At 40.2% G+C, this 27,772-nt stretch overlaps 1 protein-coding gene and 1 long non-coding RNA gene across 8 annotated transcripts in view; one reads left to right on the top strand and one right to left on the bottom strand.

The window, feature by feature from the left end:
* Window positions 1-23,819, bottom strand: part of LOC141754402 (class I histocompatibility antigen, F10 alpha chain-like) — a 45,293-nt gene extending 21,474 nt beyond the window's left edge. For 4 of the 7 annotated variants that reach the window (XM_074613448.1, XM_074613443.1, XM_074613446.1 and 1 more), the window contains exon 1: window positions 3,146-3,295. In XM_074613448.1, the coding sequence (XP_074469549.1) occupies window positions 3,146-3,194 (49 nt within the window). In that variant the 5' untranslated portion in view covers window positions 3,195-3,295. Of the gene's footprint in view, window positions 1-3,145; window positions 3,296-12,771; window positions 13,075-13,538; window positions 13,818-21,855; window positions 22,123-23,679 lie in introns of those variants that run through there. The other 3 variants (XM_074613442.1, XM_074613449.1, XM_074613445.1) reach the window with 3 other exon arrangements.
* Window positions 7,851-8,111, top strand: LOC141754423 (uncharacterized). The gene is made up of 2 exons (XR_012590637.1): window positions 7,851-7,974; window positions 8,047-8,111. It is a non-coding gene; the product is annotated as an uncharacterized LOC141754423 (long non-coding RNA).
* Window positions 23,820-27,772: the final 3,953 nt, after the last annotated feature.

Here is a 27,772-nt window from a genome sequence, read left to right as displayed (position 1 = left end):
TTATTTCTCTGCACACAGAATCAAAAAGAACTACAAGACATCCTAATAATCTCTGTGTAGTCAATAAATATATAAATATATTTAGTTCCAGACACTCTTTAATATTTCTGATGATTTAGTCTTGAAAACTGTTTTAATTCTGAAATAAAATATAAAGGAGTCTCATATTTAGGTCATACAGTTGTGTAGCTGACATTCATTGATAGAAAGCAGTTTGTAAAAACAGACATCATTTATTGATTTATTTGTATCTAGTGCTGGATATCTCAATGTGAAGACAAAGTCCAGTTTAGTTTCCAGTTAGTGGAGTCATTTATTCTTCAGGATGCATCATTAGTAGTTCACACTCCTCATTATCACATTAGTTTGAAGTCTGAAATCACAAACCTCTGACCAAAACAGAAACGCTGCATGTGATTCATATTTCATCTTCTATATTCAACACATTCAATGTCCTCTACTGTCCTCTACTGTCCTCCGCCGTCCTCTACTGTCCTCTGCTGTACTTTGCTGTCCTCTACTGTCCTCTACTGTCCTCCGCCGTCCTCTACTGTCCTCTACTGTCCTCTGCTGTCCTCTACTGTCCTCAACTGTCCTCTACTGTCCTCTACTGTCCACTACTGTCCTCCGCTTTCCTCTGCTGTCCTCCGCTGTCCTCTATTGTCCTCCACTGTCCTCTACTGTTCTCTACTACTGTCCTCTGCTGTCCTTCACTGTCCTCTACTGTCCTCTGCTGTCCTCTACTCTGCTGTCCACCACTGATCTCTACTGTCCTCTACTGTCCTCTGCTGCCCTCTACTGTCCTCTACTGTCCACTACTGTCCTCCGCTTTCCTCTGCTGTCCTCCGCTGTCCTCTATTGTCCTCCACTGTCCTCTACTGTTCTCTACTACTGTCCTCTGCTGTCCTTCACTGTCCTCTACTGTCCTCTGCTGTCCACCACTGATCTCTACTGTCCCCTGCTGTCCTCTACTGTCCTCTACTGTCCTCTGCTGTCCTCTGCTGTCCTCTACTATCCTCTACTGTCCTCTGCTGTCCTCTGCTGTCCTCTACTGTCCTCTGCTGTCCTCTACTGTCCTCCACTGTCCTCTTCTGTCCTCTACTGTCCTCGGCTGTCCTCTACTGTCCTCCGCTGTCCTCCAATGTCCTCCGCTGTCATCTGCTTTCCTCTACTATCCTCTGCTGTCCTCCACTGTCTTCTACTGTCCTCTACTGTCCTCTGCTGTCCTCTGCTGTCCTCTGCTGTCCTCTGCTGTCCTCTGCTGTCCTCTACTGTCCTCTGCTGTCCTCTACTGTCCTCTACTGTCCTCTACTGTCCTCTGCTGTCCTCTACTGTCCTCTGCTGTCCTCTACTGTCCTCTCCTGTCCTCTGCTGTCCTCTGCTGTCCTCTGCTGTCCTCTACTGTCCTCTCCTGTCTGAATGCATCTAGCTCATATTTCTGTGTTAAGCTGAACTTTAAATATTCTGCACTGAAAGATGTTTAACAAATCTGTCCAAGAATAAATGTGATTCTGTTAATACATCAAATCCTTAAACAGCATCGCCCGACCGATGCTGGATTTTTGAGGCGGACACTGATATCAATATTCAACATATGGGCCGACAGTATTTTGAATAGAGACACAGAACATAAACAGACAAACTTGATACAGATTCCTTCGTTGTTGTTGTTTTGTGACCAGTAGAACTCAGTGGGACATTTCACAGTTTACAAATGAACTGGTGCTCTCTGGAGGACAAACTATGTGATGGAGACACTGTTTATGAATGAGCTCAAACTCAGTTTGGCATTTCTGCACTTCAGTTTCTTGTTACTTATCAGCCGATATATACACCGATACCATATATCTGCAATAAGCTGATATCAGCAAATAATATGGAGGTGTGATTTATCAGTGTAGCTCTACTAAACAGCATGATATAGTACAGTCAATGGAACTATCAGTGTGATGTCATCTGACCCAACCAACACAACTCAGTATGGAGGTACTACGTTAAAGCATTATTAGATAGAATAATATACTATATGAAATATTATATCACTGAAGAAAATAAATAGATGATGATATGAATGTTCAGTAGGTTGTTATTGATTATGTGTGTTTTTCTGTGTTGTCTAATTATTCTCTAAATATCATTTATTTATATATTTTCCTATGCAAAATGTTAAATTAATTAATCTGTATGTATGTTTTATTTTATTAATTATGTGTTTGCTGGCTTTTTTTATTCTTTATTTATTTATTTATATTTTATTTTTGTTTTGTTTATTTATTTATTTTTGCTTTTGGTTATTTACATTATTTTATGTATTTATTTATTTAAAATCTTAATTTTGAACCATCATTCCCTGTGTAGATATATTATTATACGTTATTTTGTCTAAGCAGTGGGGGGGTGAAGAAAAGTGAAAATGCTCTGTGGTAAATATCTGTGAATAATATTATTTTTCTTAAATTAAAAAAAATAAATTATATCAGGTTTTTGAAATGGAATTTTTCAAATCTTTTTCTTATTTATTTTTTTACATTAGTACCAATTCCCAGAGGACAAGAAGATACTTTTTAAGAAAACTATGGTGACTAAAGTCCAACACTTTTAGCTGCTACTGGCTGCTAATTGGTAAATGTTGTTTAGACATACAATATGCAAAGCTCCAAAGCACCTTGTTTCATTATTACTGTGAGCTCTAACAACTTAAAAAGCGACTCTCTTACACCCCCTAGTGCCTGGAGGCATATTACACAAATACAATACCACAAAGAAATACATGGCTCCTACAAAAATATACTTCAAAATACCATAAAACACAATATAACAGACAATACAGATACACCACCCACTACAGATAATATACAATCATAAAATAAATAAACATGGAAAAAGACAATAAAATGTAAGTATCTAGAACATGGGGTTAAACAACGTGTAAAATAAGATCTAGGTTAAATATATGACTACAATATATTATTATTACCTGATGAAAAATTATGAATGAATGTATCTCAATTATTATAAATAAACTCGTTAATAAAAAAAGCCTGATGGTGTTTTCATTTCTGCCTTAAAGTGTTGTTAATGAAGCTCTTCAAAGTGACTTACAGTAAAGTTATTATAACTACTAAACGTTGTTAGTAAATCTTACCTGCGGATGCAGCGTGGCAGAGGCACAGCAGCAAAATAACTTTACTCATTTTGTTCACATAAAGAAACACCGAGAAGAGAAATTCACCACGATGTTACTCCTCTCCTTCTCCGTCTTCTTCTGGTTCCTTCCAACATGCGCAGCAGCTTCATTCTGACCATTAGAAAACTCCACATTGGCTGTGCGTCATGACTCATCATGAGTTACTAGGTGAGATTGAACAACACAGGTTTTCAGTGGGAAGTGACACTATATATTGACAGAAAAACTACAGAACAGGAGACAAACAGCAGCACATAATGTATATAAAGCCATAAATATGACTTCATCAAGTTATTGTTGGTTTTCTAAAGACAATGTATAATGGTAACAATTATGTTACAATATTTTTTGTTGTTATTTAACGTCATCCTATTTAATATTTAGGTTATTGTCATTATATATAATAATAATAACATATTGTAACACAATTGTGTTACAATTATTCATTGTCTTTAGAAAACCATCAATAATTTGACGTAATATCATATCATATAATATAATATGACAGTTGTGGGAGAGGTGTTTGGACCCATAAAAAGCTTCATACATTTTATTAAAAATTATGTAATTAATGTCATCTGAAGAAAAAAAACATTATTTTTTTTATATATATATATCGATATATCGATATATATATCGATATATATATCGATATATATATTGATATATTATTTTAGAACTCAATAAATAATTTAATTTAGTTCAATCTCTTAAAACTGCAGGTGTAATAATGGTATATTTTTTTAATAAGCACTAATTAAAACAGAAAACAATGATATGAAGGCATTGGGAACAAATTGATTTATAAAGTCGTGAAAAATTGGAATGATAAAATGAAGCACCTGTGAGATATGACAAACAGTTTAATGTGAGGCTACAACCTTTCAGGAGTAGAATCCCGTCTGTGAGAACAGAGGTCAGATGAGGACAAGTAAAACAGAAACAATGAATGGACCAGAACACTCACACATACAGTCTACACATACAAACTGTGTTTTTACCATCACTCTATTTAATACAACACATCAAGGTCATGGCCCTCATATCCAGAGAGCAATACTTGGGTGTTTTTATGTGCTTTTAACATGCAACTTTTTAAAGAAAAAGATAAATACAACTCATTTCCTTTTGATATATTCACCAGATACAAGGGTTATTTTCCTTTAGGTGCAGTTTCTTGTAGATTTAAAGCCAATTGCTCACACTTTATGTATGACTTTTCAGTCTCACATCATTGAAGTTTTACTGATGATCATGTTTGATGTTGTTTCTTCAACACCAGAGGAATGTGGCAAAACGAAGAAGACAAGAAGCTGCGATGGCCTGGCAGGGACCAAAATAACAACCATGTTACTGTGTATGCCACAATATGCAGATCATGCTGGATCTCTGTCAAACAACACAGAAACAAAACCTAACAGACTCATCAGGGGATTTACGAGAAATGCTCCAGAGGGTTGTGCTGTTTCTGGCCAGTGGAGGAACTCTAACCCCGTTACTGAGTCCTGAAAAGGCCTCATAGCCTACCAGAAATAAAAACAGCAGGGTTCAGCAGAGAGACATTATGGCCCAATTCCAATCCGGCACCTCCACCCTCCAACCTCCCACTCCGTGGTGGAGTGAACTCTGTTTGTAATCCCACTCACAGCTGAATGAAGCTCCTTCTTTAAGGTGGAGGGTATCAATACAGCAGCTACTTTGGGACAAACTTCCCTCTCTCCTGCAAGGAAATAAATATCAGAATCAGAAATACTTTATTGATCCCCGGGGGGAATTGAGTTACGTTTTGCTCCCGTTCTAAAATATAAATATAAATATAAATATAAATATAAATATAAATATATAAAAATAGGGAAATTATAACAAAATATAAATAAGAAATATATATAACAACAGTGCAAATAATATTGCTGAAAAATAGGATCTATGCAAATAATAAAAATGCATGAATAGTGTAAAATAAGAATATTAGTTTAAATGTTCTGTATAAATAAATGCAGTGTTAATGCCACAGTAAACCAGATTATTGCACAGCTGAATTACTGCACCAGATTATTGCAATGTTAAGTCAGTATTGCATAGTGGAAGATATAATAAATGATGGGGTTATAACTCCTGATAGGGGTAAAAATAATAAATATATGTTGTGTGTATATATATATATATATATACTGTATATGTTTGATCCTAAATACAATCTATTTACTTTATGTCGTCTGTATGACAATAAAGTAGAATAAATTAAATGTCTCTTAATTAGTTTGAGCAGTTTACAGTAAATGTTTGTACTTGTAGTCGCACAGTACTGACATTGGAGCGTGTTCCATGACGAACTCAAAACAGCGTTGCACGTCGTCAGGGCGGCCGGTTAAGTCGGTATCGATGCAGACTCGCTGTTGGAGGGTTTCATAACCCACTTCTATTCCCCACTAATTGGTTTAGAATGGCACTTAATATGGCGGACCCTCCACGCGAACGCGCAAACGGAGTGGAAGTAGGAAGGGAGAGGGTGTAGGGGGTGATTTGGAATTGGGCCAAAAAAGGAGTTAATCAAGTTGCATTGTGGGTAGGTTCATTGGGACTCACTGCTTCTGCCTGTTCCAGATCATTAGTGTTATCTGGAGAGTTTCATATCTGTGTTTATAAAACAAATCAAAACATATTGTCATATCTTCAAATCAAATCAAATCAAATCAATTTATTTTTGTATAGCGTCAAATCACAACAGAAGTTATCTCAAGACGCTTTATATATAGAGCAGGTCTATGACCGTACACCATAGTTTAGAGACCCAACAGGATCCACCAAGTGCACTGTGGCCAGGAAAAACACCCCGATTACTGGGAAGAAACCTGGAGCAGAACCGGGCGCAGGGCGGGCGGCCATCTGCCGAGACCGGCTGGGGGGATGGAGAGAGAGAGAGAGAGTGAGAGAGAGAGAGAGAGAGAGAGAGAGAGAGAGAGAGAGAGAGAGAGAGAGAGAGAAGCAGCCACAATAGCAGTCTAGCAGCTGTAATAGCTAATACAAGTAGGACTGATAACACAAAACCAATAGTGGTGGATGGAAAGAGTGATAATACAACTATCGGAAAGCCAGCACTGTCCAGCATCTCTCCTCAGTACGTCCATGTGTGTTGGTGTGGGACGTCCCTGCGATCGATGCCCGTGCGTTGGTTCCTGCAGCATCAGCATGCTTGCTGGGAGCTCTTGATGTCTTTGGCAGTGATTGAGAAGTGTTATTCTCCAGGCTGCCACATTGTCACTAGGTGTTGGAAATCCCTCGTTAGCATTGGTAGTCCCTCGTACAGACGTAGTTAATTAGGGATGGTAGCAGTTGGTGTCAAGCAGGCACCGACGCGGCAGCAGATGCAGCCACAATACCGGAGACCACCAAGATCCAGGTGAAACCCTGCTCCAAGTGTACCCATGCTCCAGGTATAACCTCGCTCCCTGGTGTGATCCCGCTCCAGGTATGACCTCACTCCAGGTGTGACCCCGCTCCACGGTTAGCTGCGAGACAAGGAGGCACAAGGACTCCCGGGAAGGAATGAAGTTAGTAACAACATGGACATGGGACATGAGTTTATACATAAGGAGAGGGGAGCTCAGTGTGTCATAGGAAGTTCCTTATGACAGTGTGTCATAGGAAGTCCCCCGGCAGTCTAGGCCTATAGCAGCTTAAGTATAAGCGTTATCAAAGAGGAAAGTCTTTAGCCTACTCTTAAATGTAGAGACGGTGTCTGCCTCCCGGACTGAAACTGGAAGCTGGTTCCAGAGAAGAGGAGCTTGATAGCTGAAGGCTCTTGCTCCCATTCTACTTTTGGAGACTCTAGGAACCTCAAGTAACCCTGCATTCTGTGAGCGCAGTGCTCTAGTGGGGTAGTAGGGTACTATGAGCTCTTTAAGATATGATGGGGCCTGACCGTTTAGCGCTTTGTAGGTGAGGAGGACGATTTTAAAATCTATTCTGGATTTTACAGGCAGCCAGTGCAGAGAAGCTAATACAGGTGTAATATGATCTCTTTTTCTAGTTCTAGTCAGTACACGTGGCTAGAACTAGCCACGTGTATATCTAGATAGATCAAGATAGATCAAGAATATCTTCTATTCTTGATCTATTTTATATTTCCTTTGATTAAAATAATTATGTCTCTGTGATAGAAATCAAATATTGACGTCCACAGCTACAATATTCATATTATTGTATCTACAGTCACAGATGTGTGAGCATATATATGGAATCACAAAAAGACAGAACTTTGGAATATTGGGGATTTTATTGAAAAGCAAAACAGAACAAAAGGAGTGAAACAGCAGAGCAACTTCATTCAACGTTCATCTACTTAACCCAACACAAGACGGGATTTTGAGCATCGCTGTTCAATTTCTTTACGTTTATAAAACTAAGAGAGAAATCGTCTCTTGTCCCAAAAATACTAGCAGGAAATATTTACAAGAACATTTCTATCAGTGTGCTGAGAAGCTTCAAACATCCCACAACCCTTTAGAAGATCAGCTAAACATTACAATATATTAATGTGTCAAAACAGATCAACAGATTTTATGAAACAACAACATACTCCTGATTAATTAAGAAAAAAACTCAAAGACATCAATTATTATTTGCTTTGGAAAAACAAGATCTTCAAAATTGATCAGTTTTAAAAGAAATATTCAAACAAACTATTTACACAACTGGAAAATAAATGTTGAACTGATGTTTCTATTGTGTGTGTGTGTGTGTGTGTGTGTGTGTGTGTGTGTGTGTGTGTGTGTGTGTGTGCGTGTGTGTGCGTGTGTGTGTGTGTGTGTGTGTGTGTGTGTGTGTGTGTGTGTGTGCGTGTGTGTGTGTGTGCATAGGGGATCATCACTGGATGCTGCTGATTGATTAGCAGTATTGACTATCTGTTATCTCAAGGTATATATCATCATATTGACAGACCCGAGTGTACGTGGATGTGTGTGTGTTTCTATCATAGAAATATTTCTATGGTGTCTATATCTGTAAATTAACGTTTGTGTTACCACTAAGCAGAAAACCCCAACAGCAGAAGCATCAAACTGTAACTATGGTGGATTTATTGTTTAGTCTTTATTATGTATGAAGAGTTCTGTGATGCTTTCATTGTTTTACTTCTCTCCAAAAATAATCATCCTCATTTGATTTACCAACATTTAAACAAATATTTTATCAGAGGAAATTACACTTTTTTTCTGATTCTGAATTCAGTTTCCTCCAAGACCTCAGCGTTGTTTACAGCTGTAAGGTCAGAAACACATTGTTAGTCCTCAGCAAACACTGCAGGAAGAAGTCCTTCAGCACAAAATCAGTCAGATGATCAGATCAGTCTCAATATTAACAAATGCGTACAGAAGGATTCACAAATGTATTTTGTGATTTATATATAAATGACTCTCTCCACAAAAATATTTTTCACTGCACACAAACATTTATCGTTGTATGTCTATATATCTATATATGTCTTGTTTCAAATAAATGTAATAGAAATCTACAAATATATGTATTTAAAAGTATTTACATGTTTTCCTCAGAAACACATTTGGATGTTGTTACATTTATATACAAACTGTTGAACCTGCATTTACAAACTGCTGGTCATGTGTGAACTTCACTGCATCTGTGTGTGGGTTTTTTGAGACTCCCCTGATGCAAACCAGGAAGAGCGTCGGTCGTTGATGCAAATTATCGTGGCCAAACGGTGTTACTACAACTTCCAACAAAAATACTTTTACCCAAAGACTTACATTGACTTACATGATTTTGCACAATGAGAGCTTCTGACAATCTTATTCAAACTACTTGTTGACGGTCAGCATAGTTGGCCAATAGACTTTATTCTGACTGATTTACTGATAGACACATACATTCATCCAGTTACTAAATAATTCTGTCTACTCATCTTCTAAAACTGTCCGGTAGTTCAGTCAATACAGCACCTATAATCTCTGAACTGTGGCTACACATTAAAATAGTTTTTGAAAACCTTTTTTACGATTTAAAATCTGAAATTAATTTACAAAGGTGGTAGAAAAAAACTCAAAATAGAAACCAAAGACAATGAAATTGTGTTTTGTCTATTTGATTATTGATATGTTTCTATATTAATCAAAGCTAAGTAAACAGTGGACAGGCAGCACAACAGAAATGGTGGTAATAACTCCGGGTCCAGAGGAGCATGTGCATAAGTTTAATACTAGGGATGTCACGGTACCAGAAATCTAGTAGTCGATACCAAAACCAGTGAATTTCAACAATTCTCGATACCAAATTCGATACCACGGTAAAAAAAACAAAAACAACAATAATAAATCCCTGAACTGTAATTCAACACGTACTCTTTTATTAAAAACATTTCAACATTACAAAAAACAGAGGCATGTTGCCTTTAAGTAATATATAAAAAGAATTGACCCATTTTAATTCATTTTGGCGTATCAGCGGCATGCTATCAATCGATAGACAGACGACGGACACTACATACTGACCGTGAATGCATCTGGTCCATCGGCTCAGAGTAGCAGGAGTAGGACTATTTGGCAATATTTAACGTTAATGAGGTAATCGCCATGAGGTGGATGGAGCCGTCACAGTCGGTGTGCACGGAGCAGCGGCGCCAGGTAGACCCCCGCAGCCGAGCCCCGCAGAAAAAGCTCTACCGGAGAGGCCAGACACACCGCCACCCGACGGTAAAGATCAGAGTCAGCGCTCTGCACATGTTGACCGTCATCTTTTCTTGTAAAATGTCCGGTGTTATCGGTCACACCGGTGTTGTCACAAGTTTATTAACCGGTGGGTAAATTTTCCTCACCGTCACATCCCTACCAACGACCATTACAGGCATCGTACGGTATCTTCGGTACGGTAGAAAAAGAGTACCGTCACTTTTTTTTAATTTTGGCATCGACTTGGTACCAAAGTATCGGTTCTCGTGACATCCCTATTTAATACTGATCTAAACCTTAAAATTATATATAAAAAACTAGGTAATAGAAACTGACAACACAACTTCCCATCCACATAAAACTACATGAACTGCAGGACAGTGACAGTCCACCTCTGTTGGTCATGATCACTGCTTTGTCCAGTCTGGTGACGAGGTCGTGCTTCACACCAGAGAGCTGAAACACACAGTCGTACCTCCTCCAGTCTTCAGGTGGGACTGATGAAAGTTTCAGGTCAACACTCATCTTGAAGGTTCCATCATGGTTGGGGAGGATCTCTCCACGGTCCACGTCCTCATGAAGCCTCTCTCCATCTTTCCTCCAGAACAGTGCGGCTCTGTCAGGGTAGAAACCTGTAGCGTGGCAGCTGACTGGAGAGGAGGGAGTCTTCTGGAGGAGAGACACTGAGGGAAGCTCTGGAGAGTAAAGACAACAGTATTATTATTTACTGCATATTAATATTAGCATTCCTGTTTGACTTTATACATTTTAAATGCCTTCGTAACACATACACTATATACGACTTGGACCTTTTATATATATATATATATATATATATAAAAAAACAATCCCTCCCAAAAATCCGGGGATTTTTTGCCAGAGGACCAAATCCAAGATGGCCGCTGGCAGGATTTTAAAATATTATCTTTTGAACCAGAGCAGCTAGAATCATGACTGAAGACACTTTTTCGTGTAAGTCGATGAAGAGGATTCTGATTCTGACATCAGTTTGAGGTTATGACATCATTTTGACCCAGAAATCCAATATGGCCGCCATCCAGTAGAGTGAAAATGTAACTTTTGAACGGACAGATGTTTTTCAATGAAAATCAAATAAAAGACACATTCTGAAGTACATTTTACTTTTAAAACTATATTTGATCATTTATTCAGGTAGATGATGACATTACATGAGTAGAAGATGACCAGATCTAGATAGAACAAGTGTGTGTCTGGATGACTGTTTATGTTCAACCCTGTATCACACCAAAGCGTGTAATAGACCCGCCTGTCCACCAGAGGATTGCGAGTCAATGTCCAGTTTTGCCTCACTTAGGCGTGAATATTGCATGTGTGTATTAAGGTGTAGAACCAGCAGGGGGCAACAAAAACAATCACTTAGGTTTAGGAAAAACATCATGGCTGGCGTTAAAATAAGTACATAAACTAAGTACAATATATACGGAAACAATGTAACATAAGTACGGAAAACACGTCACCAATGTCACCAACGTCACCAACGTCACCAACGTCACCAATGTCACCAACGTCACCAATGTCACCAACGTCACCAATGTCACCAACGTCACCAACGTAACTTACAAAACAAAACACCGGTCTCCAGGATGGAAGTCCTGTGTTTGTTGGACCCATCGACCTGCCATAAACAGTCTTCCTCACTTTTTATTTTACGTAACTAGCTCTGAGCGTAGCATATTTACGCGGATGCATTTACTTTGCAGTCCGTACAGACTACATGGCGTACAAATGACACGCCCAAAGAAAGAAACCCGTTCTTATTTCACGCTTTTGCCTTGCGTATTATCGTGTCATTCACACACTTCTTTGTGCAACTGGGGCCCCTCTACCACGTGTCATCCACAATCAGGGACGGAGTCTTCGTCTCACTATCAGGGACTACTTTGCACCTGCATGGTGGATTTTTTTCAGGACAATAAAGTTCACGTCCTGAAAACCTGTTTTGAGTGTGAACCTATTGACTTAGAAATACTAAAGTGTCAGGACTACGTGAAACATGGACTGTGGATTATATCCAAACCAAATAAGTGTTTTGTTTCTGTCACATAATTAACACTGGATCTCATCCAAACTGGCACATTAGAGAACTCCTTGCACCTGAGGAGTTGAATGAGGTGTGTCTCCTGTCTGAATTATAAGCTGCAGTAAATGTTGTCCTCACACAAACAAAAACACTCCAATAGAACTCTGCTAGTTCTGTCGGAATAGTCCGGAAATGCGTCCTTCCTGCCTATTCAGGACTCTATAGTGTGTCTCTGACGCTAATGAATCTGTTAATGCATCATTCATCTCCAATCTCTCTCATTCTCATTAAAGTTCAATGTAGAAAACATTCAGGTAGCAGCTTCTCATATCGGGCACGGACTGTCACTTTCACCAGTTGAAATGACAAACGTCGCCAGCAGCAGGTAACATCGGCAACACCGCTGTAGCCAGCAGGCGATCTGAGGGGGGATGAAGCTCCTCTACGATAACACCCGGGCCACACGGCCTTCCTGAGCAACAAAAATCTTCTTGCTTGTCCTTTAGACGCCAGGTGTGACGGTTACATGGATTCATCAATACACAGCACAGTGAGAACCGCTTCTGGGACACTTCTGAAACGCACTGCGGCACGATTGGTGGAATCACAAAGCATTGTCCAGACTGGCCGCGATCATCTCCAGCGGACGCATCGCAGCCCGGAATGAGGCGCAGCTGCGCCCGCTGGAGGCTACTGATATTTCAGAGCCATGGTCGGGGTCATAGATTCTAACTTACATAAACCCCAGTCAGACAAAGGATCAACGAGTCGGCACAGTTTTTTATAAACCACAGAAAAAAATTGTTTGCCATCTCCATCACTCCTGATCTCAGTCTCACCTCTGTTGGTCCTGATCACTGCTTCGTCCAGTTTGGTGACGAGGTCGTCCTTCACACCAGAGAGCTGAAACATACAGTCGTACCTCCTCCAGTCTTCAGGTGGGACTGATGAAAGTTTCAGGTCAACACTCATCTGGAAGGTTCCATCGTGGTTGGGGAGGATCTCTCCGAGGTCCACGTCCTCATGAAGCCTCTCTCCATCTTTCCTCCAGAACATTGCGGCTCTGTCAGGGTAGAAACCTGTAGCGTGGCAGCTGACTGGAGAGGAGGGAGTCTTCTGGAGGAGAGACACTGAGGGAAGCTCTGGAGAGTAAAGGGAGAGAGATTTGTTGTGTTTTTTATTTGTTACTATCATTCCAGTAAACAGTACTGGTACTTTAAAAGATCTCCTGTAGTAACACAAAAATGATGATGTGCGAAGATTCTGTCTACTGGATATTATTAACGTACCACAGACGTAGCTACTGACCAAAAGTGAAGTCAGAACCCATAATTCTTTTTCCCAGCTAAGTCAGGGTTTCTTCAACCAGTAGAAAAGGTATGTCAATATGAACTGGTTTTCTTAAAATAATATGTTTTAGTCAACTGTCAAAAACTGAAAGTGTGACCCTGAGGTTTTTGGAGGGGAGAGCGGCAGAAAGAGAGAGAGAAGGAAAACAACAAACGTGACAGAGATCAACAGATAGCCCATGTGTCATTTGAGAAACAAAACTGTTTTTATCAACATTGTTGTGTCTATGAAACTACATCAGGTCATGTGATTCTACCTGTTCTCAGCAGAACGCTCCTCCCATAGTTCACATACTTCTTCAGATACTCAGGACAGATCTGGGTGAAGTAGAGTTTGTCCTGTGCTATCATAGCTTTGTTATTATCCCACTTGTGTTTGGTGATGACAGCCTGTTGTTTTGGAGCGATCCATGTCTCAGTCTGCAGGTCAAATGCTATGAAGTCTTCTCCATCATAACCCCACTGATTATAACCTTTAACCTCCGCAGTCTCATCGTCCCATTCACAGCCAACCATCCACTGGACAATGTGGACACCTGAGAGAGAGAGACAGAGACGGCATTAAACCAGAGTGAGATCACAGCCCAGTCATCTATTATCAGTTGATATCACATCAGTGGCGCCATATGACCCCGAGCACCAATAGGAAGCGTCACACTGCAGCGTCTAGAGTATTTTTACACTGCATTAGCTACTAATGCAGGCCGACTTAAACTTGATTTCTCATCTGAAAAGGCAGAGTAGGTTAGGTCACACCTTCACCATGGTAGGAAAAAGAAATTGGTACTGGGGAAGGTCCGATGTCATTTTGCATAATAATTAGCCATGTGCTTCTGTTCGGGATATATATCGGGACATTTTTCAGACTGTAGCTCCGGATATTTCTCGACCTCAACAACTAGTCTCACCTCATCCATTCATCGACACACACGAGAGACAGCGACACCAAGAGGTGAGTGAGGAGACTGGAGGTCGAGCTGCCATGGGAGCACAGAAGAGGAGCTGCTACGGGAGCCGGGATGTAGCAAGCAGGGAGCAACGTTAGCCAGCTCTTATCTGATGTTACGGAAGCAAACGTTTCGTAAAGATGTAACAGTTGATAATGTGAAAAATACTTCAAGGAAAATGTGATAATGTGATGATACTAGTTTTTAATAATGACCTAATAATTGATTGAATCCAGCAGATCGAAGGACAGACTGCTGATCCATGAACCGGAAGCAGTGACGTTAACGTATTTAACAGTTTTTCACCAAAATCTTTGGGAAAAGAAAATAAATGGTAACTTTACGTTACTCCTCGTAGATAATACATATAACATAAACTTTTGAATATAAAACGACTCGTTGAGATCCGTTGAGAAATGTAGACGTTATAGTTATTTTTATCCAGAAAAAACAACACAGTTTAAACTAACAAATGCAGGAAGGACAGCTGGATTTATGCTGTGGGTGTTTACCGCTTTGAATTATATTTTCATACTCATTCTTTAACTTCCTCTTGAGTCCGTTTCACACCGCCTGAGAGGGGGGAAAGAAGGTTTAAATAGTCATACACGCCACATTGTTAATACTGGTGTAGGGGTTCTACTTAAGTAGGTTTTGGTTATTAGCAAATTAATTAATAAATAATAATATAATTATTAATATTAATAAAGATTATCAATAAACATTAATAATAAACGGGGCACCACCCTGGAATCAGGGACCAATGACCAAAACGTTAATATAGTCTCATTATATATGCTAAACTATCAATTTGGAACGTTGATTAATAATTAAATTAATAACTATAACCAAAATAGATAGTAAAGGTTGAAGGATATCGGAGTTCTTGACATAGCAGAGGTTGGCATTATTCAATCTTGTGCAACATTAAAGAGACCAGCATGTATATTCCACAAACATTTATTTACAAGTTAATAAAGGTTCAAAACACAATATTAATCTAACTAAATAACTAAACTAAACAAACCAAACACAGTGTGTAAGCATGTGTGTGTGTGTGTGTGTGTGTGTGTGTGTGTGTGAGAGAGAGAGAGGGGGGGGGGAAACAAGATGGGTTCTTGTCTCAAAATGTCTGTATGGCCTACAAACAAGATGGCTGAATCAAAGATGGCGGAATCAAAGATGGCGGAATCAAAGATGGCCGTCAGCATGTCACCACATGACCTCTTTGTTCTTCTGAGAAGAAGGACAGAGAGGGGGGGGTGATGTGGGGTTAAGATTATCTGAAGCTGTATGTTTATGTTTAACTAATTCACAGTTTCTGTATGTGATCTTAATGTGTGTTAGATATGCAATGGGTTAGAAAAGATGGTTAGTTGCATGCAAGACCTTGTCTATGTGAAGCATAAACTAAACACATCAGATGTGGCGAAGCCAGATACCCAAAAATCAAATACAGATAAATCAACACAGTCAAACTCAATGAATAACATTAAACCAAATCAATACAAGTACTTTCTAGAAATCAAAGTTGAACAGTCTTGCTCAGCCCTGTGCGATTGCTAATGCTAAGGCCCAGTACGTTACCAATCCATGGAAGAAAAGGGTTTGTGATTCCATGTGTTGAAGTTGTGGTTCCAAGTCAAAGAGGTCGTCTTTGCTGTTAGTTTGGTGCTAACTTCTTTGCTTGATAGCTTGAAGTTAGCTGGTGGAAACGGCAGAGCACTCGCGTCGTCTGCCGTTTGGTTCCTTGGTTGCAATGGCTGTTTCCTAACAGGCCATTGATCAGAACCAGAACTGGTTTGCAAGTTCTGGACTTGAGAGCCGTTCACCTCAACCAGGTCAGCCTGGGTTGAGGAGATGAAGAGCAGAGAGAGCGCAGCAGCTCACCTCTCACACGTCAGGAGAGATGAGCAGATGAGAAGAAAGAGACGAAAGAGAAGGAACAAAGAACATTCCTCTGGTTTTGTTCTGTGTGAATTTCACACCTAGGTGTGAAATGTTACTGTAGCCAATGAGGACTGAGATGAGTCCTGTGGTCAAGGATCAGGTTACTGAGGTCATGAGGTCACTTGAAACCAGCCAGATGCTGGGTCCCTACATCCCCCCATTTGGTCTTTAAGATGTGTAACATCCTTCAAGAGCAAATCAGAAGGTTGAACAGTTCACAGATCCTTGGAAACAACCTGGAGGTTGTACAGTCCAATCCCTGGGGACAACTGAAAAGTTGTTAAATCCATGATTGAAAAAGTTCATTCAACAGTTCATTCCATTTTGTAACGTCTGGGCAGTTCATTAACCAATTGGGCATTGGTTAAGACTATCTATCCTGGCTAAGCAAGAACAGTCCCTAAGTTACAAATAAAACCAGATAAACAAAAACAATAGCATTGTATAAAATACCTAACTATGTTTCTCTGTTATTTATAAGGTTAGTGAAGAACAGGAATGTTAGAGGTGTTAAGTTGTTAAGGTGAGATGCGGAGAGTGTCACCTAAAACAATGCGGACAGGTGTATGACTGTTTTTGTACAGTCATAATGTGGTGTCCTAAGCTAGTGTGTGCACTAGTGATCTCTAAACAAGATACTACTAAGGAGTTGGTCCAAGTGTACTTGTAAAGTTGGACAGTGGTGTCTGAGTTGAGTTTTTTTTTTTTTTTGCTGTTGCTAACAAACTCAAGTTTTCCCTAATATCTGCAAAAGAGGAAAGGAAAATTAAGGCACCGGGATCTAGCGTCAGTCTCACTGTTAGCTAGGTGTTAGCTAGTACCGTGGGAAGGTAGCTCTGGATCTCTCGTGCTGAACTCGTGGCTCAGGGCTGTAACGCTCCAGGTAGCCAGAGGCAGAGAGGCACTCAGAGTAGCTATCACTGTCTGCTAGATTATGTCCATGTTCTGAACCTTGTTCAGAGTCTGAAATGTGGTCAGAGATGCTGTGGTCATCGTCAGACCGGTCACGCCAATTCTGGGACAGAATTTCAGAGTATGGCTTTCTAACACTTCTGTTGTGTGAATGCCTATCTCTATGCAAATGGGGGACATGGCGGTTACGCTCAGTGTCCCTATGCAACCTCTTCTGACCCCCCTTCGACCTGTTGTGAAGGTGGTCTTTTGAGGTGGCAGATCTGCTTGACACGTCAGTGTTTGAGCTGGTGGGCTCAGTTAATTTACCCCCCCTTTTGGAAATGACCAGAGTTTCCCAAGCTATCTGTGTCATCTTCCTTATCTCACACAGTGAGGGGTTACCCTCATGCGTCCTTAGTACCACCTGAGTGCGTACACAGGGATGCAGATTCTGCAGAAATAAGGACTTGAAGAAAGAGTTTTCTTCTAAGCCTGGCGCATTCTTACCTTGGAAGTATGCATGCCTTAAACGTTTATAGTAATCTCTAGGATTCTCACTACGTGAATGTTTAATCTGAAGGGCTGCAAACATCGCTGAGGTCTCATCAGCTGTGGAAAAGAATTCTTCTATCAGTGCACGACGAAGCTTACTATAGTCATTTCTGACACTGGGAGGTTGTGACTGTATAAACTTGTGCACAGCTTTAGAGCTGGTTTTCCACACAAGTTTAACCTTCTCCCTTTGGGTGGCGTGTTTTAAGTCAATTAGATTGTGATCTAATTCCTTAAAATAGTCATCAATGTGATGATCACAGTTGCCTGGATCAAAACATTCAATGTCCTTAGCTATGAATTCCAGCACTTCATGGCGTGGACCCTGTGGGGTCCTTTCTGCTGAAGACAAGACTAAATTAGCATTACAATGCACTGGTGCATCACATGCTAATGTCCTCTCTGGCTGAGAGGTAGAGGCTGGACAGCTGTCATCACCCTTGTGACAGAGTGGAAAGCAGGCTGAACCTTTGGAGGGAGGAGCACAGAGGAAGGTGTCATTTCTCTGTGGCTGAGAAGAACATGAGGCAGGATATCTTCTTGAAGATAAACTACATGTGTCTTCACTGTCAGTTTCAGAACAATAAGTAGTCAGGTAGCTGTTCACTCTTTCTCTCAGCGGAGGTTGAGGATCTGACTTCATTCCCAAAGATTTTAAGTCGGTTGGAAATCTTTCACTTCTGAGTGGAGAGGGAGTTAACCTCTCATCGAGTGAGGAGAGCGAATCTGAGTAACCAGAATCACAGTGACTGACAGACTGTGGTGGGGAAAGACATTCTAGTCTAAGCCCTAACAATTTCTCTTTGTATTGAAAAAGAGCTAACTCTGCTGAATGCAGGTCTTCTAAGTAACGCATGGCTTTCTTATCAGCTGTCTGAACTTCATGGAGGAGAGCAGCACTTTGCGTTCTTAGGCTATCTACCTCTTTTTCCAGGGCTGCTTTACTCTGAATGGCAAGACTGGTCTGCCTGTGGAAAATCAGAAGCAAGCATTTTAACAATGAGTCTTTGGATGCGGTCTGCGCATCAAACCTGTCTGTGAGGAGCGATTCCATTTCTTTCCTGCACTCACTGAAACTCAACCTGCTGATGAGTTCAGGGCATCCAGGGTTTAGGCTCTGTGCTAGGGAAGAAATAAAAAGCTCAACACAGGGGTTCTCCATTGTTAAACCTGGAATGGAGGGTGAAACTAAACAGGATGTCTAGTAGAAAACAAAACAATGTTGTTGGCTATGGTGTTGCGCTGGCAGACACCTTGTGGTGTAGTTTGGGAGGTACACTAGCAAAACGACAATACACTGGCCTACACTATGGGGGGGTAGCTCCCTGTGGAGTAGCTCCTGTGGAGGAGGGGACCAACTAGTGACTCTAGTGGGCATCAACAAAAGGCCAGTAAAGTAAACAAAGGTTTATAAAATAAGTTTGCTTACACACAACATGCACTAACTGAGATGCAGGGCAGTAACAGTTGTGATGATGTTTCTTAAAGGTGACTCAAGCTGGAACATGTGGAAGTAACAGCTAGGTTGCAAACTTATATCACAGGGCTGGTAGCACACTGTGGCTCTTATCTTAACTCAGGCTGTGGAATGCTTGGCAGTTACACAGCAGGGTACAAGCTCTCTATGTTACACAGGGCCGGTGGCACGCTGTGTCATTAAAGGAACACTTAGATTTACAGCAAAATATGACGACTAGACTAGATTGCATTGAATACGTGGTATTCAAATGCTGAACCAAAATTCTTTCAAGTTCTACAGCGTAGGTCAACTTGAATTAGCAGCAAAAGCAAATTATTAAAATTAACACCATAAAGGCTTAAAGTGTTAATACTCAAAATCTCTCAAATAAACAATTCTAACCACAATGTACTTGTTTAAAAGTACAGCTGGACTTCTACTCCTGTGGAAGACTAGTGGTGTAGAATGTAAACACTTTTGGTTTGTTTAGAAGTGGAATATGACATTTTTGTTTTTGACCAAAAATTATGCTGAAAATTAATATTGCACAATTATGAACATTTGCCAACAAGAATACTATGCCTCACACGGGGCACCATTATGTAGGGGTTCTACTTAAGTAGGTTTTGGTTATTAGCAAATTAATTAATAAATAATAATATAATTATTAATATTAATAAAGATTATCAATAAACATTAATAATAAACGGGGCACCACCCTGGAATCAGGGACCAATGACCAAAACGTTAATATAGTCTCATTATATATGCTAAACTATCAATTTGGAACGTTGATTAATAATTAAATTAATAACTATAACCAAAATAGATAGTAAAGGTTGAAGGATATCGGAGTTCTTGACATAGCAGAGGTTGGCATTATTCAATCTTGTGCAACATTAAAGAGACCAGCATGTATATTCCACAAACATTTATTTACAAGTTAATAAAGGTTCAAAACACAATATTAATCTAACTAAATAACTAAACTAAACAAACCAAACACAGTGTGTAAGCATGTGTGTGTGTGTGTGTGTGTGTGTGTGTGTGAGAGAGAGAGAGAGGGGGGGGGGAAACAAGATGGGTTCTTGTCTCAAAATGTCTGTATGGCCTACAAACAAGATGGCTGAATCAAAGATGGCGGAATCAAAGATGGCGGAATCAAAGATGGCCATCAGCATGTCATCACATGACCTCTTTGTTCTTCTGAGAAGAAGGACAGAGAGGGGGGGGGGTGATGTGGGGTTAAGATTATCTGAAGCTGTATGTTTATGTTTAACTAATTCACAGTTTCTGTATGTGATCTTAATGTGTGTTAGATATGCAGTGGGTTAGAAAAGATGGTTAGTTTGCATGCAAGACCTTGTCTATGTGAAGCATAAACTAAACACATCAGATGTGGCGAAGCCAGATACCCAAAAATCAAATACAGATAAATCAACACAGTCAAACTCAATGAATAACATTAAACCAAATCAATACAAGTACTTTCTAGAAATCAAAGTTGGACAGTCTTGCTCAGCCCTGTGCGATTGCTAATGCTAAGGCCCAGTACGTTACCAATCCATGGAAGAAAAGGGTTTGTGATTCCATGTGTTGAAGTTGTGGTTCCAAGTCAAAGAGGTCGTCTTTGCTGTTAGTTTGGTGCTAACTTCTTTGCTTGATAGCTTGAAGTTAGCTGGTGGAAACGGCAGAGCACTCGCGTCGTCTGCCGTTTGGTTCCTTGGTTGCAATGGCTGTTTCCTAACAGGCCATTGATCAGAACCAGAACTGGTTTGCAAGTTCTGGACTTGAGAGCCGTTCACCTCAACCAGGTCAGCCTGGGTTGAGGAGATGAAGAGCAGAGAGAGCACAGCAGCTCACCTCTCACACGTCAGGAGAGATGAGCAGATGAGAAGAAAGAGGTCGAAAGAGAAGGAACAAAGAACATTCCTCTGGTTTTGTTCTGTGTGAATTTCACACCTAGGTGTGAAATGTTACTGTAGCCAATGAGGACTGAGATGAGTCCTGTGGTCAAGGATCAGGTTACTGAGGTCATGAGGTCACTTGAAACCAGCCAGATGCTGGGTCCCTACACTGGGCATGATTAGGTGTAATCCAGTCATCTGTTATACATTTAAAGCTATTTATATCTAGGCAAGTATGTCTTACTTTTGAGTGTTCCGTTAAATTAATAACTCTGTTAATTTACGCATTCACACATCGGGAGATTTTTCCTTCGCCAGCTGATCTTCCTGCTTTTGGAAGCTTCAACTGTGTTACTTTTAGTCTGGATGTTTTATGTGTTTAATTTCTTCGTATTTGTCTAATATAGTTTATATACTTTGTAAAATGTGCGGCTCTGTCTGTCTGTCTGCTGACAGTAGACTGGTCCATGTCTGTGATTGGTCAGATGCTGCAAACACTGCCCCGTTCATGTGAACACGCTCACAGCCAGACTGAGAAACTCTGGGTTGATTTACAGAGTTGATAACCGGCTTCGTAGGACCGCTTAGTGTGATCTCGTTTGTTAGGGTTAGTTAAATCAGATAACGAGAAGATACCCTGAGTATGTTGAACTCGCTTCGTAGTACAGGCCTCAGGAGTCAATGCGGCATCTATGTATATATGTCTATGTTTTTACCGCTGTGTGTGTGTGTGTGTGTGTGTGTGTGTGTGTGTGTGTGTGTGTGTGTGTGTGTGTGTGTGTGTGTGTGTGTGTGTGTTGCAACTTAATAACAAGAAAAAAACATTGATAAAACTTTTTGAGTAGAAAGTGAAACATGAACAAACCTCCAGTTCGGTTGAAGCGCTGCTTTGCAATTTCAAGGTTGACTTTGAAGATCTGCTGTTGACCCTTACAGTTCTCAGTCTCCCTCTCCCAGTACTGAGGATCAACTTCTGTGATCATGGTCATCCAGTCCTGTTTGGGTTCTACCATCCTGGTGTTACTGTCATAGTGATCTATCTGAACTTCATCAACCAACCCAACAACCACAAACTCTGGGAAGTTTGGGACTCCAGATGACGCAGTGTAGAAATACTTCAGAGAGTGAGTCACTGGAAGAGAAAGTTTGCAGCATTAGCCCATGGTTTCCCAATCTACCGCCAAGAACAGGACTAGATGTTATTTTGCAAACTCCTGCACAGCTTAAGGGTCTCATCTCAAATATTTATAGTACTATTGTGCCACTCAATAATGTTGCACCTGATAAGGTCCGAGCAGACTGGGTGGAAGAGCTTGGAACTAATAAATGTGATGAAGTATGGAGTGGTGCATTGGGGAGGGTAAACGGGTCAACCTCATGTACCCTCTTTCGCTTAATTCAGTTCAAGGTTCTTCATCGAATCCATTATAGTAAAGCCAAACAGTCAATGATCTACTCTAATGGAAATGAGACGTGTGATCGATGTCACATAGAAAAGGCAAACCTCACCATATGTTCTGGTCTTGTAATAAATTATTTACAGTACCTTCTCATTTTATTCGTCATGATTAGCCCAACCCAGGAACCGCTCATTGAGCGCTCTACATACCAGAATGTAGTTAATAAATCTGTTTATATTTCAAAGCATGTATATGTATCTATTCCTATGCAAAATGTTAAACTAATTAATCTGTATGTATGTTTTATTTTATTAATGATGTGTTTGCTGGCTTTTTTTTATTCTTTATCTATGTATTTATATTTTATTTATCTAATTTATTTTGCTTTTGGTTATTTACATTATTTTATGTATTTATTTATTTATTTTAAATCTTAATTTTGAACCATTATTCCCTGTGTAGATATATTATTATACGTTATTTTGTCTAGGCAGTGGGGAGTGGGAGGAAAGTGAAAATGCTCTGTGTTAAATATCTGTGAATAATATTATTTTTCTTAAATAAAAATATTATATATACATATATATATACATATATATATATATATATGTATATATATATATATATATATATACATATATATATACATATATACGATTTATATACTCTTACTTTGTAAATGGCAACTTCCGGGCGCAGAAGATGAATAAAAACTGGCCTTTAGAATTAGAATTAGAATTAGAAATAGAAAATGAAAATCAACCTGTTTTAGTTTAGTTCATCCCTTTTTGACCCCAATAAAGAAAAACGTCTTGTATTTCAATATTCATTTTTTGTATTTTAAAATGAAAATCAAATAACCACATTTTTTTTTTGTTTTTATATTCGTTTGTGAAAGGAAAATCAAATGACCAAAAGATACACTGACCCATAAAACACACTATAAAAAACAATACAAATACACCACCCACTACAGATAATATACAATCATAAAATAAATAAACATGTAAAAAGACACAATCAAATGTAAGTATCTAGAACATGGGGTTAAACAATGTGTAGCCTATCAGTCAAATAAGATCTAAGTTAAATATATGACTACAATATATTATTATGACCTGATGAAAAATTATGAATGAATGTATCTCAATTATTATAAATAAACTTGTTGAAAAAAAAAAAAAAAAGACTGATGGTGTTCAGTTCCGCGTTAAGGAAGCAGCCTAAATCTCTTCAAAGTGTGACTTACAGTAAAGTTATAACTACAAAACGTTTTTAGTAAATCTTACCTGCGGATGCAGCGTGGAAGAGTAACAGCAGCAAAATAACCTTCCTCATTTTATTCACATAAAGAAACACCGAGAAGAGAAATGTTGCACGTTCTCCTTCTTGCTCCTTCCACACAGCTTCGATGGGTGCAACATGCACAGCAGCTTGATTCTGACTGTAAAAAAGGCCATGCCTCCTCTGTGCATGCCTCCTCCTACTATCTCCTGTTCTTGATCATGCACTGTGTATGTGCCACCAGTGTGCCTTCACTGAGTAGGCCCACAAATACAGCACTGAGGGAGAAATACAGATGAGAAGAGGACGGCTGGACTTTACCTGCTACGATTGATGCCTAATGGACATTTCTTTTCATGTGTGTGTCCATGGAAAAAGGGAGTTTATGTTATGTTTAAAGGGACTGTTTGTAACTTTCAGAAATGCTTGTTAACAGCAACACCTGTGGCCGTTAAGTCAACGAAAGTCAGCGTCCTGTTGCTCGCGCTTGCTCGCTCTAAATAGACATGAAGGAGCATCGCTCAACACAGTGAGGAGACACACGTCAGCTAAAAGCACAATATCACTCTATATTTCAGCTGCTTGGCAGTAATGTTAGCTGACCAGACGAAGGTCTCTCCATGAATCACTGCTGATCCTAGTGTTGGCTTGGCTGAAGCAGGAAAAGAAATGTTATTGTCTCCGACTGGGTGCCGGAGGGAGACACCGGCACCCGGTCAGAGACGATAACGTTTCTCGTTGCGGAGCCCCGTCATTTCACAAGACACGGGAAACCTCTGTTGGTCTGGAGGAGCTGCAGCAGTTATTTCTGCACAAACGTCCACTGTACATTCACTAGATATTCTCAGAGCTAAACTAACTCTTCTGCTGTGTGTAGTGAGCGCGCATGAACGTGAGAGGTGGAGCGAGGACGAGCGCGGTGTGTGAGTGAAGGCAAGCAGAGGAACAGAGGAGCAGAGGAGCAGAGACTCCGGCCCTGGAGACCAAAGCTACGGTCTCCCCCGCGTCCTCCGACCGCGACCAACACTGTTTAACAGACGGGCTTCACTAGATACAACCAAGAGGTTTTGGTGCTTCCGTGTAGTTTGTGTTGGAGTCTGAGTCTGAACAGCGTAGACACACACGAGCGCGCATGGGACACCGACCCGGTAGGTTTATACGTGTAAAAAGTTACAAACAGTCCCTTTAATGTGTTTATATTAGACTGCCATTAATAATTAGTAACTCTGTATTTAAGCTGTTTTCTATGTAGATGCCTGTGTTATCTGAGACTCACTTTTTGTTGCTAATGTTGATTCAGTTTTAATTCTAATCACTCTGTACTGTTGTGTGCAACTACCCACAGATACAGAAACTGTGATGGACCTTGCATTAAACACTTTAATTTCCCATCAGGCTCATTTCACACTCTATTATTTTGCATGCTTTGATCTGCATCAAGATAAACAGCCTTAACTCTACACTTGGACTCTGCATCTCTCTTTTTCTACACTCTCTGAGGTTATCGTGAGGCTACAACCTTTCAGGAGTAGAATCCCGTCTGTGAGAACAGAGGTCAGATGAGGACAAGTAAAACAGAAACAATGAATGGACCAGAACACTCACACATACAGTCTACACATACAAACTGTGTTTTACCGACCATCACTCTATTTAATATGCCACAATATGCAGATCATGCTGGATCTCTGTCACAACAACACAGAAACGAAACCTAACAGACTCATCATGTGATTTACGAGAAATGCTCCAGAGGGTTGTGCTGTTTCTGGCCAGTGGAGGAGCTCTAACCCCGTTACTGAGTCCTGAAAAGGCCTCATAGCCTACCAGAAATAAAAAACAGCAGGGTTCAGCAGAGAGACATTATGGCCCAATTCCAATCCGGCACCTCCACCCTCCAACCTCCCACTCCGTGGTGGAGTGAACTCTGTTTGTAGTCCCACTCACAGCTGAATGAAGCTCCTTCTTTAAGGTGGAGGGTATCTATACAGCAGCTACTTCGGGACAAACTTCCCTCTCTCCTGCAAGGAAATAAATATCAGAATCAGAAATACTTTATTGATCCCGGGGGGAATCGAGTTACGTTTTGCTCCCGTTCTAAAATATAAATATAAATATAAATATATAAAAATAGAGACATCATAAGAAAATATAAATAAGAAATTTATATAACAACAGTGCAAATAATATTGCTGAAAAATAGGATCTATGCAAATAATATAAATGCATGCATTTATAAAAATGCAAGAATAGTGTAAAATAAGAATATTAGTTTAAATGTTCTGTATAAATACATGCAGTGGTAATGCCACAGTAAACCAGATTATTGCAATGTTAAGTCAGTATTGCATAGTTGAAGATATAATAAATGATGGGGTTATAACTCCTGATAGGGGTAAAAATAATAAATATATGTTGTGTGTATATATATATATATATATATATATATATATATATGTTTGATCCTAAATACAATCTATTTACTTTATGTCGTTGACGTCTGTATGACAATAAAGTAGAATAAATTAAATGCCTCTTAGTTTGAGCAGTTTACAGTAAATGTTTGTACTTGTAGTCGCACGGTACTGACATTGGAGCGTGTTCCATGACGAACTCAAAACAGCGTTGCATGTCGTCAGGGCGGCCGGTTAAGTCGGTATCGATGCAGGCTCGCTGTTGGAGGGTTTCATAACCCACTTCCACTCCCCACTAATTGGTTTGGAATGGCACTTAATATGGCGGACCCTCCACGCGAACGCGCGAACGGAGTGGAAGTAGGAAGGGAGAGGGTGTAGGGGGTGATTTGGAATTGGGCCAAAAAAGGAGTTAATCAAGTTGCATTGTGGGTAGGTTCATTGGGACTCACTGCTTCTGCCTGTTCCAGATCATTAGTGTTATCTGGAGAGTTTCATGTCTGTGTTTATAAAACAAATCAAAACATATTGTCATATCTTCTATTCTTGATCTATTTTACATTTCCTTTGGGTGAAATAATGATGTCTCTGTGATAGAACTCAAATATTGCCGCCCAGATTGCCCTGCAGTGACTGCCAGGTCAGAGCGAGGGAGTGTTTGTGTGTCTTCCATTTCAAAACAACAAGAGAAAGACACAAAATGGCAGCTTACAGGTGTTCTCACTGTGACAACGTGCACTAGTGTGTGTTTGCATGAATGTGACACTGTGTGCATCTCTCAGCTTAGGAACTTTACAAAACCACGCAGCGCTGTGTGGTTTTGCACTTCCCGGAAATCACCTGATGAGCCTGTTAGGTTCCGTTTCTGTGTGGTTTGACAGAGATCCAGCATGATCTGCATATTGTGGCATACACAGTAACATGGTTGTTATTTTGGTCCCTGCCAGGCCATCGCAGCTTCTTGTCTTCTTCGTTTTGCCACATTCCTCTGGTGTTGAAGAAACAACATCAAACATGATCATCAGTAAAACTTCAATGATGTGAGACTGAAAAGTCATACATAAAGTGTGAACAATTGGCTTTAAATCTACAAGAAACTGCACCTAAAGGAAAATAACCCTTGTATCTGGTGAATATATCAAAAGGAAATGAGTTGTATTTATCTTTTTCTTTAAAAAGTTGCATGTTAAAAGCACATAAAAACACCCAAGTATTGCTCTCTGGATATGAGGGCCATGACCTTGAATGTTAGGTTAAATACTTGTATGTTATGTCATGTTAAATACGTTGGTAGGAGGGTTCGTCTGTGAGAGCCGGCTGTCAATCACTCGCCAACTCCAACCAAATGGTCAAACTAGGCAGCTGTGATGCCTATTTCTAGGGATGCACCGATACCACTTTTTTTTTCAGACCGAGTACAAGTACTTACATTTGGGTACTCGCCGATACCGAGTACCGATACGAGTACTTCTCTGTGCCAAAAGACCCTCGTTAACAGCCAGCTGGAGGGTATCAGCGACACACGGCAGGCTGGGGAGTCCCGCATACGAGGCGGTGCGCCGCGACCGGCTCTAGGTCGGCTTGGAAAGGCTCGGGGCGAAGGTGGCTCGCGGCCGCAGCTTTACAGCGCTCCCCGCCCGGACCTCGCCGCACCGTGGACAAAGGGCTCGCTGCACCCTCTCTC

This window comes from Sebastes fasciatus, chromosome 17, assembly GCF_043250625.1.
Source record: "Sebastes fasciatus isolate fSebFas1 chromosome 17, fSebFas1.pri, whole genome shotgun sequence".
In the NCBI taxonomy this organism is placed as follows: domain Eukaryota; kingdom Metazoa; phylum Chordata; class Actinopteri; order Perciformes; family Sebastidae; genus Sebastes; species Sebastes fasciatus.
The sequence above is the reverse complement of the archived record's forward strand: the minus strand, read 5'-3'. Positions and strand labels throughout refer to the sequence as shown.